This window comes from Syngnathus floridae, chromosome 12, assembly GCF_059516105.1.
Source record: "Syngnathus floridae isolate MCC-2025c chromosome 12, RoL_Sflo_1.0, whole genome shotgun sequence".
Taxonomy (NCBI): domain Eukaryota; kingdom Metazoa; phylum Chordata; class Actinopteri; order Syngnathiformes; family Syngnathidae; genus Syngnathus; species Syngnathus floridae.
Window position 1 is genome coordinate 7,570,783 of NC_142424.1, and position 11,624 is coordinate 7,582,406.

Here is an 11,624-nt window from a genome sequence, read left to right on the forward strand (position 1 = left end):
TCAACCTTTTTTTAAATGGTAACCCAAAAAGTCAATATTCAATGTCGCTCTTTTATTACGTCACAGAGGGCGCAGACATACACGTGTGGACGAGATCCTTAAATCAAATTTGCGAATGTTTTGCAGCTATGAATGACTTACCTGCAGATGTGAAGACTTTCCTGCTCAAGCATCCTTTTCTAGAGGTGACTGACAGCAAAAAGGTGGGAGAACACGTCACGGAAAAAAATGTGATGCTAGCAGTCGTAGGTGCTCTGCTCGTGTTGTCACAACTGATTGATTTGTAACATGTGATGCCTGAATGTGTAAAAAATAATGAAATTGTCGATGGTTTGATACTGTTTCAGATAAAGTGCACACTGAATGGGCATGAGTTTCCATGCAACCTGGAGGAGCTGCAGAAGTTCGTTAAAGGGAAAAAGTATCTGAAGCTGAGCTCCCAAGCAGAGTTTAACTACAGCCAGTTTGAACCCCACATAGTGTCAAGCTCAAAACAACCGTAAGGACACACTCACACATGATCACCTCTGATTATCAAGTCACAAGTGATTTGCCATTTCTTGATTCACCATTGAAATGACACAATTGCTCAATCAAGTTGTCATGATACATGTTGTGTTGTCTTATGCAGCAATCAGCTCTTCTGTAAGTTGACCCTCAGACACCTAAATAGACAGCCACACCATGTATTAAGGCACGTCAATGGGAAGCGCTTCAAGAAGGCTCTCGCCAAATGTAAGCGTGTAATTGGTTTCCACTTGTAGTGTGGGGGGGAAAAAATATTTATACATATATATAACACGTAAAAAAACTTGTTTGTTTCTGCTGCCCAAGATGAAGACTGTGTGAAGCAGGGCATCGCGTTCGTCCCAATTAGACTTCAGCAGAAAAGGCCGAAGGAGACGGGCACAGACGTCCACCGGGGCAGCAAGTCCAAACATGGCAACGGCACATTTGAGCCATCCTCCAGCGACGACGAAGACCATAACGACTCCGAAGACAGCATGAGCGACCTATACCCCTGTCAGCCTCAAATTCTGCGTCTATTTACCTGATGGGTTTTCTTCTGTTAACACCGTTTTCTATCACAGCGTCAATGTTCTCTTTGAAGAACCCGGCCGAGAACTTGGAGGCGGAAGAGTGCAAGGATAAGGATGACTTCCAAATCAGTGACGATGACAAGATGGAGGTGGACACGCTAGCCATACAGAAACGTAAAAAGGTCTGCAGAATTTGTCTGTTGAATCTGTATGACCACACTATGACAGAACATGCATTTTGTTCACATTTCAACAAGTGTGGGACATTTTTTTGTCAATATACACCAAGAAATGTCAGTTCAAAGTGCAGAAATGCACTCACACATATTTTCATATATTTTTAAAAAAGGTTCACTTGTTAATGGGTGCACATAAATCGCAGACTCATCTACTATGTTCCCTTAAATCATAGCTTGTTTAATATTACACAAAATCACTTCTGTTTCCCAGGTCCAGGGTGGTGGCGCCTTTCAGAAGAAATTCAAAAAGAACAACTGGAAAGGCCGTAATAAAAAATCTGTGAAAATCAGGAAAGGAAAATAAATTATAGCAGCACATTTTTGTTGTCTTTATATTAAGCACAATATAGAATAACACAGTTCCTATACAACAATGCATCTTTAAATTTAGCTTCTTTTTTTTGTCGCATAGATAACATGGATGTTATACGACATTGGTGTAACTTTGAAATTCAATTCAATGCATTCTATTAGCCATGATTGCGCAATTACAGCGCCACGATGTGGACAATATTACCTACTGTAAACTGCTAATGTACCTTCTAAAATGACGTCTTTTCTGTGTCGGTCCGTTACACAGGAACGTCGATTTCTATGGCGACGTTCATGCTGGAAAGTAAAACAAATCCTTACCTGTATGACAGTAAATTTAAGGAAACAACACATAACACGTTTTTATTTAATAATTTTACCTTGAATATAACATTGTTACATTTCCTTGAACGTTTCTAAGGCGTGTTAAGAGACCGTGGGCGGGTGTAAAAACAAAACCCAAAAAACACGACGGTCAAGTTGCTGGTGCGTGCGTGCGCTCACATAAATTATGTCGACAGAGAGCCAGTACGAACCATGAATCAGAATCAGTATGTCAGGATGTTAGCCGTCCCGGCCGGCCTGGCGTTATGTGCACTTTTCTTCATCCAAGCCGAAGACCCACCGAGCGCCCAGGTGGTCACCGACCACTCCATTTGGTTCAAAAAGGTGTTGCGAGGTGCTCTAATGCGCCTTGGTATGTGCGTCATAGCGTGTGTTTCCCTCTACTTGTTGGTGGCCACCTACGAGCTGTTCTGCAGCCCAATGGAGCTGCTCAGGGCACCGGAGGATGTGGGATACATCGCGGATGACGGCCGATCCAAGGCGCGCACCGCCAATGCTGTGCGCCGCCGCAGGAAAACCGGAGACCTGCCCCCGATATACCCAAACGGCTGGTACCGAGTTCTGGATTCTCACATGCTGGGGAGAGGAGATGTCCGAGATGTTACCATGGTTGGTATGTATAAAACTGCATTCAATTTACCCCAAAACATTTGAGTTTAAAACAGTGCGAAGAAGTTTTGCAAAGTTTCACTGTGGGGTTTGTTCCACAGCGCGCTATTGAATATACTATAAAGGAAGTAAAAAAAAAAAAAAAACATGCTTAAAAAGAAAACTGTTCAGACGGAGAGATATAGAACCCTTAAGATAAACAAAACCATCTAAAAAAACAATGCCGGAACACATGCGGCTATTGGCAATTTATACTTTGCTTCAAAAAATTATAAATAATTACAGTAAATTACAGTAATTATGTCTTTTAAAAAGACAATGGATGGAGAAAGATATATACATATTTTTATCACTTGCAACCAGTCAGACAACATTATGCAAAATTGACAATAAGCATCAAGCCTTTAGTTTGCTATTCTCTCAGAATGGAAATCAAGATTCAAATTCAAAAGTGTTATTCAGGTCTTAATGAACACATTTCTTGAGTTGGTGCTTTGTGTGCAACCAGTCAGACAACATTATGCAAAACTGACAATAAGCATCAAGCCTTTAGTTTGCTATTCTCTCAGAATGCAAATCAAGATTCAAATTCAAAAGTGTTATTCAGGTCTTAATGAACACATTTCTTGAGTTGGTGCTTTGTGTAGGCTACTGCAGTGTTTCCCAACCTTTTCTCATTCACGGTACACCTTTTCATTGGAAAAAAATCTCGCGGCACACCGCCAACAAAAACCTGTTAAGCTCCTACATTAAAATCAGTTATATTACAACGAAAGACGTGAAGTCCTATTCCTATATATGTATGGAGAGTCGAATAACTTAATAGAAATAAATACTAAGTATTCTTTAAATTGTATTTCTTTTTTAAAATAAAACTGACCGTTTTTTTTAAAAAGGTTTTAGACGGTGTAAGAAATAAACTATTTGCAGTGATTGTGATTAAAATAAAAGAATCAACGTTATTTTGTTTACCGTTTTATACTAGGTCTATAAATATTGCAACAATAAGAAAAAAGTCACTTGCTGTTCTGACAGCAGCTCAGTGGCTATCACAGTCGAGGTGTCTCAACTTGACTGTTTATTTTATGTATGTGAAAAATAACCAATCCAGGTTCTCCGGATGAACTGTATGCTCTGATTTCCATTGGACCACAAACGCACCACAACCGTCATAGTTGTCTGTCACTGTTAGCAAAAGCACACAGCATAAACTGAATATGTGCCGATGCAATACAATCAGACCGAGACAATATGAAATCTCAAGATTCTCCGATTCTCGATTAGCAAGTGGCTGACCAGGCCTTGCGCGAACTGACGAGTGGTTTGGCGATCCTGTTTACAATGCGCTCCGTAATTAATATTGGACAATCCCACGGCACAGCTGAATGTCTCTCACGGCACACCAACAGTGGTTGGGAAACACTGGGCTACTGTACACTTTTAATCAAAGAGTCATGGGAGCACTCATATTTGGTTTGTTGTGAAATTTGGATGCTTAGTGACATCCGTGTCTAACACTGCCCTATTGTCCCCTTTTCATGTGTGTGTGTACAGTAATGAAGGCCTTATGAGGTCAAAGAAACATGACCCCATTAATCATAGCCAAATTCCACCTGTTTGTATCCATGTCACGGGGCAGCCATTTTGGTACTTGCTGTCGACTGAAAATGATGCCTGGCAGGTGTGGTTTCATTTTCAGTCGACAGCAAGTTACAAAATGCCCGCCCCCTGTGAGGGATAAAAATGGGTGAATACTGCTTCTTATCTCATATTCCACAAACGCAATATTAATCGGAATGACAGACTAGTGGGGGCACATACATATTGTAAAGAAATGTATTGTAAATAGAAATGTTGCCGCTCTAAAACTTTTAATTTTTGGCACTGGTTTAATAGTTTACATAGTTTCATTGTTGCTTAAACAAACTATTTTCACAGCAGTCATTTAAACAAAGATAGAGGTGACCTAACATGTACTCATTGTGCTAAAATTGCTTCTTATAGGTGCTAAGTTGGTCGTGTTTCGAGGTGAGGATGGTAAGGCCTACGTATTAGACGCCTACTGTCCACATTTGGGAGCCAACTTGGCTGTGGGAGGACGTGTGGTGGGAATCTGCATCGAGTGCCCATTCCATGGGTGGCAGTTTCGGGGGGATAATGGTAAATGTGAAAGGATACCATACACTGAAAAAGGTAATGACAATCAATTTGCAAATGCATGATCACTTTTATAATTAAAAGAAAAATATTAATTTACAAGCCCTCAATCAAGCAGTACAGCAAATAATTGTTGAACCGTCTGTGTCTATTTAGACTTTTCCCAGTTTGGTGTGTAACTTTAACCTTTTTGGTTTTGAAGTGCCAGACATTGCCAAGACGAACATCTGGCCCAGCTGTGAAATTAACGGTCAGATCCTTGTTTGGTTTCACTGTGATGGAGAAGATCCTCAATACAATATTCCAGAGCTGGAGGAGATTACCAAGGGCGAGTGGGTTTATCGTGGAAGAACAGAGCATTTTGTTAACGTTCACATCCAGGTACGTACGTGCTTGTTAGGGGTTGTCCAACTCCGTATTTGACATTTGATGAAGCATCACCTTGTGTTGCATTATGCTGTTTTAGCAGAACTCAATGAGGGGGTTCATGCCCCCCAATTTTTCCCAGTAATTGGTTTTCCATATTCCCCCGTGATATATAATAGGGTATACAATCACTGCTTATCAGTGTTTTCTGAAGAATTATTTGAAATAACAACTATAAATAAAAACACGTTTTGTAAACCCTCTGAGATATTCTTGACAACCCCTGCCCCCCCCCCCAAAGTAAAATGAAATCCAGCGTTTAGCAGCCAGTGTCACTGCAGGAGATTCCTGAAAACGCCGCAGACCTGTCTCACCTGACTCACGTGCACAAGCCAGGCATTGTGAGTGGAGTCGATCTACGCTACACATACAGCAAAGCCTGGGAGTTTGTGCGACATGATTGGGAAGTAGGTATATTTTTGGCGAATTCGACTTTGCATATTAACTGGCACCATGTTAGCCTTGCAATAATCAAGACTAATTCTGGAGGGCTTTGTGCTAGGTGTCTTCATCACATAGAGACATGTTAAGACATCTCAAAACTCTTAAAAAGATTTTGGTTTAAAATTGTGTAATTTCCTTACTTTCATTGTTTTTTGTGTTTAAATTCAAGGCTCAGTGGGAAGCAGAGTCCGCTCCCAACAATCACTGTTCTCAGATGCTTGTGAAACATTGCCTATACTTGTTTGGATACCATTTGCCTGTTTTGGATCTCCACGTCGTTGCTAGACAGGTACAAAAAAGTTTAAAGCATATTATGCTGGAAATCATGATTGAATTGATAGCTTGATAATTCATGTTGATAGACTGCGCTAACTACCCATAGAACTCTACATTTAAATTCAACTACACAATTTAATAAAGAAATGCATACATGACTACACTGATTTTTTTTATCTTGACATTTTTCAGGTAGGACCAGGAGTGGTGTTTCTGCATTTCAAGCACAGTTTCTTGGGCAGTGGAGTGATCATGCAAAGTGTGACACCGGTGGAGCCTCTCTTGCAGTGTGTCACACATACAATGTTCTATCAGTCAAATATTCCAGCCCCGGTGCCCAAATTCATCTTGAAAGGAGAATCAATTCAGGTAAGGTCTACTTAAATGCATCATTTTGTCTTGACATACAACACACAAAAGACTGAAGACATATCCCAGTTGAATTGTAGCTATGGTTTTGATTCTACAATGGGGATATTTATTATAAAGATTACTGATTCCAGTAGTAGTTATGATATTTTTCTGTTTATCTAGTTTGAGCGGGATGTGATGATCTGGAACAATAAAAAGTACATCTCTAAGCCTCTCTTTGTGAAGGAAGAGTCGGCCATCAAGAAACACAGACGCTGGTTCAGTCAGTTTTACAGTGAGAACAGTCCTCGACTCCAATACCAACATGACACTTTAGACTTCTGACCTCTTCATATATGCTTACTTTCAAGTTTAGCAACATTAGTGTATTTATTGACTTTATTTTTCTATAGAACTATAAAACTATCATCTTATAGTACTCACCGTTTCCAGTTTTTAAGTACTTAATTATATTGCTAAACATAGAATAATTAGTCCGACAAAGTCTGAAAACTTGGGGAATGAGAAGGATTGAAGAATAAAAAAGACAGGAGGAAATAGAGTCTGGTAGATACACAAATGCAATGATGAATAATGTGTTATTGCTGTGTGTTAGGTGATGAATAAAATCTAAAAGGAATACAAGACTGCTTCACCCTTACTGTTTAAAGCATGTATGTATACAGACTTTAGAGACTCACAGTGCTTGCCAGAGAGTTCTGATTCAGATCTACCAGAGGAACAAAAGTGTATATTGTAAAATGTGTGCCATGTGTTAATATTTTATATTGAAGAGTGGATATGTTAGCAATAGGTAACATCATATACATTTACCTCCTGCATATTTATAGACAGCAACCATTTTTGGGGGGATGTATGTGTACAAGTAAATAGCGCCCTCACCTGGACAAAACTCAAACTGTCGCGCGATTATTTTCTTATTTAGGTTTTTTTACCTCTATTTTCATTAAATAAATAGATAGCAATAATAATAATAATAATAACAACAATAATAATAATAATAGCACATAGAACAATATTTAGAATAGTCTCCAGTCATTCCTCGTTAATGTTTTTTCTCAAACTCAACAACAAATTGAAAAATTATAATTTGGTACAGTCTGATTTGATGCAATATGATTCGATACCAAGGTAAACAATTTGTGTATTATAATTTGACGGAGTCTGATCTGATGCAATGTGATTCAATGCCAAGGGAGCAGTCAGTGTCATCAGAGGCTATGCCATGGGTCGGCAATTTAATTTGGCCCTGAGCCCATTTTTTTCCGTCGCGGGCTGAAATGGCATTTTCATCAGGCACACTGCTTTTCTTACTAAAAGCAGAAAGCTTTGAGTATCCACTTAGATGGAAATAAAAATGAAAATCCAATGCATTATTATTATAACAATATCTAAATCTCATGACAGAGCTTTATTAGTTTTGCTGGAAAGTTCCTCTTTGTTTACCACACCTGTTTTTGTCTTCCAATATAAACCAACCTGCACTTCTAACCCCTATCTATCTAACGTTTACCAAAGTATAGACTACTTCCAAAACTACTGCAGCAAAAATCACATTATGCTCACAATTGTCCATTGAGAAATAGTCTGTTCATTAAATTGGCCCTCGGTATTAAATCACCACAGCAGCACAACTGTGCAATAAACTGTCCTTACATACCACATACACAGCTGCTAGCAGAATTTGTGGGCCATGCTTGTCTCCTAAAGACTTTGTGGGCCATGTTTGTTTCCTAAATCCCAACGGAAAAATTGCATATGCCAGTCATGTAATATGCTTTTTTAACGCACCGCCATTTGCTGGATATGATGGAGCACTTTTGCAAAATTGTCACTAATCTATACTGAGTGCTTATGCTGTTGAAAAGCTTTACTGAGAGGAAACTTTAAAATGCAAAGACTAAAAAAACAAAAAAACAAAACAGAAGTTAGAGTTAAGTCATGCTCCAACATCAGGACAGCTGTTGAGAGGAAAGGCAAAGCGGGTGACAAACTATGCCAGATGGGATGACCAAAGGACATCTGTTCCACTACACTAAGACTTGGCCAACAGGAATTATCCTCACTGTAGTGATGTGTCAGGAGTTTGTGTTGCCACACAAATTGGCACGAGAGTCCCATCTGCAGCGATCTGTTTGACAGGCACGCAAAGCTCTGTGACACCTTCCTGGGCTGCAACCATGCTCTGAGCCAAAAAAAACACTGGCTCACTGCAGTGCTCTTTCTGTCCACAGACCACTGCAGTACCTCGGTAGGCCTGTAGGAGGAGTAGAATAAGAAATAATCCAAGTCTTTTAAAACATGCGCTCGGTGATCACTTGTCTCCTCTATACTTTTTATATTATGTGGTTGTGTAATTTTATCGGATTGGAATATGTAGTCTGGTTGCTGAATATTTACTAGTTCTTGTAAAGATCTAAAATTGGCATCACCTGTAAGTGAGTCGATGAATATTTTAAACATACTTTGGACTAAATGCTTCACAGATTTAAGCAACCAGCAGCTGATAAAGATATGCACATTTCAAATATAACAGAAATGTGTTCATATGTATGGATATAAAAAATTTATAATCATTCCAATAACTACAAAATCAAATCCATTTTCCTTCTTTAGATTTGATGTCATGTACTTTGCTTTGTTTCAGTTTTTGTGGAGCCATGTACATGACTAGATAGTTTTTCTTTATGGGTCATTGTCATTAGAAGCTTGAATGGACTTTGTGTGTGCAACATATTAATAGCAGCAAAATCACCTTGATCTACTTTTGCGGCACAAACAAAATAGGGTGTATGTATGTATACACACACACACACACACGCACACACACACACACACGCACACACACACACACACACACACACACACCAAGAATATGGTTGATTCTGAGGGGCAAGGTCATACTTTTGACAAGTGAATATCAATAACTGGTTGGATGACTGAACAAAGTTAAAAGAAGTGGTTGTTTCAGTTCTTTCTCAGAGACAAACATTCACACAATGTCCCTCTGCCTCCGAGCTAACAGGCCTCTCTAATTTGACACAGTTATTGATCCATATTGATCTGCAATTCAACCCCTACTATTTTTTTCTAGCAAATGTAGCAGAAACTTAAAATCTAACAGCGATTGTGTGTTGTGCATGAGTACTGAATACTTCAGCTCAGCATTGGGAGTGGGTAAGTACTGACTCGGTTCACACATCTATGATTTATGCGGGACATAACATAAGAAACACATCACAAAGACAGGCCTTAGTTTGACATTGACTCACTGAAGCATTCATTTCAAATACGTCATCAACTTTGTTTATGTCAAAGTGCTGACAGCCCTCCGCCCCCTCCCTTTCTCTCAATCAGATGACATGGGTTGTATGTCACAGTCATCCAACCATAATGACATCGTTGGGTTGTGTTCACATTAGAGAAACATGAAAAACGCATTGTGTACAGGTATGAGGAGCATATGCGTAAATTACACACAAGCTGAAAACACCTAAAACGCTTTGATGTGGTTAAATGGGGAGCTTAGTGTTAAACTTTCAACATGTATGTTGCAAGAATTTAATTTCAGACATTAAGAATTTAGTCAAATACAAAATTAAAGGACCTTCGAAAGCATATTTATTACGTAGTTGACAGTTGAAAGCATATATGTATTTATATATATTTCATGTCTTGATTAATGCACAAAACAAATAAACACAATAAGTAAGTTAGAAAATAAGAGGAAACTTGAACTTGAACTTTAAAATAATTTCTATAGCGGCCTGTGATAAGAAGAGCAGTTTGCCTGCTGTTGCCATGGTAACCCACATTGTCTATTTTTATACTCTCTGATATTGATGCCCCATACCAGACATGTTGTGTTAACTCAGCACTATATTGTAGCACTAGGGTTGATGATAACATTGGAGCACAAACAAGTGCTGTGGTTAGAAAAATCCATTTTTTTAAATTATTTGACATGTGATCATAGCTTAACATTTTCTTCACTGCACCACTGGATTACTGCAACTTCAATACTGTTTAACTGTACTATGATTACAAATTACAAATCCTGAAAACAATGAATGTAATACCTTATTATACTGGTAAATGAGTTTTAAAGTATATCAATCAAATAAAATCATGATAAACAATGTGCTGCAATGGCATCATGACACAATTGTTAGCATAAATAATATCCCAAAAATAAAAAGCCCAACGATCATCGTCCTCATGTTGTCAATGTTTGCTTTTGTGTAGCTTGACAGCTCAGTGTGTGAACTCAAGAATGTGTCAGTGTACGCGCGCCTCTGTGGAATTGCTTTTGTTTGTCTGTGCACTTCGCTCTTTGAGCCGATGACGAGTTCTGCTTGCTTGGCATCTTGCGTTTATCCTACGCCTCAGTCTCACTGAGTGCGGGAGCCTTTTCAAAATTCGTTGGAAACTTATGTAATGACTGCAGGAGCGGGTTTGTCCCATCTTACTGATGTGAGAGTAGGTGGAAGTCCGAAAAGATCTGCAGCAGTCACATCAAGGCAATGATGATATTAACAAATACCAGGAGCAATACATGTAGAAATAAAACCTAACAAAATTGTCACTAGAGACAACTTGAGACAAATTGAAGCCAGTTATCTCCCAGCTCACCGACGATGAATGGTGATTTGTTCATCCTCGTTATTAATGCATCGGCTCCCCGCGACACCAGTGTGTTGACTGATTTATAATTCAGCACACTCTTTGATGATTCTTCTACTGGCCCCGTTTGCAAACACCTTTTCAAGTGGCAGCATTTGTTGATAATAATAATCTGCCTGAAATAAACCCATCATGACCAAAAGCTCAATCGCCGCGGGTGAAAATTTTAATTTGAGTGTTAATTTGAGTAAAAGAACAAATTTGTGTTTGATTTGTTCACACAACGAGCTTGTGACTAGTTCCGTTTTGTGAGCGTGTGAGAGAGGGAGAGAGATTCTTGTTTCCAAGGTAACCGTGAAGTTGATTCAGCTCTTGTATCTAGCAGAGAAAATGCTCCTCACATTTACTTGAATCAGAGCTCACACACTATCACGTCCTGTCTTCTGTCACCCAAGATAAGGAACACAAGTTGCGTGGGACAGTAAGTGTGTGACAGATGGAAAATAGATGTGAGTGACTTGCAAGCTGATTAATGGCCCGTCTACTTTCAGCTCCATTTTATTCAGGGAGCAAGACAGTAAAATCTGATTCTCAGAGTTGGCAGGGTACTTTTATGTTAATACTATCATTGTATGTATTGGTGAATGTATAATATTAGAGTTTCTGACAACATCCTGTACTGCACTTCTTGTCACTTCCATTCTGAGAGAGAGTCGGAGGTTTGTCCTCATTTTTAGCTGGTTCGGGAACAGCATTGACTTGCAACATTGTGCAGGACAAC

The 11,624-nt window shown here is 39.1% G+C and overlaps 2 protein-coding genes across 3 annotated transcripts; both read left to right on the forward strand.

The window, feature by feature from the left end:
• Positions 1–126: 126 nt before the first annotated feature.
• Positions 127–1,597, forward strand: surf2 (surfeit 2). The gene is made up of 6 exons (XM_088391373.1): positions 127–203; positions 348–499; positions 632–735; positions 835–1,023; positions 1,092–1,222; positions 1,491–1,597. Exons 1-6 carry the CDS (start codon positions 129–131, stop codon positions 1,581–1,583), a joined length of 744 nt encoding a protein of 247 aa, XP_088247499.1. The 5' UTR covers positions 127–128; the 3' UTR covers positions 1,584–1,597.
• A 312-nt stretch (positions 1,598–1,909) lies between these two features.
• On the forward strand, positions 1,910–6,844 carry LOC148389896 (cholesterol 7-desaturase nvd). 2 transcript variants are annotated; one of them, XM_088391372.1, is made up of 8 exons: positions 1,912–2,227; positions 2,304–2,549; positions 4,550–4,738; positions 4,905–5,083; positions 5,410–5,535; positions 5,742–5,861; positions 6,041–6,217; positions 6,383–6,844. In XM_088391372.1, exons 1-8 carry the CDS (start codon positions 2,182–2,184, stop codon positions 6,542–6,544), a joined length of 1,245 nt encoding a protein of 414 aa, XP_088247498.1. In that variant the 5' UTR covers positions 1,912–2,181; the 3' UTR covers positions 6,545–6,844. The 2 variants fall into 2 exon arrangements, with proteins under 2 accessions (XP_088247497.1, XP_088247498.1); XM_088391371.1 differs by having other exon boundaries at positions 1,910–2,549.
• Positions 6,845–11,624: the final 4,780 nt, after the last annotated feature.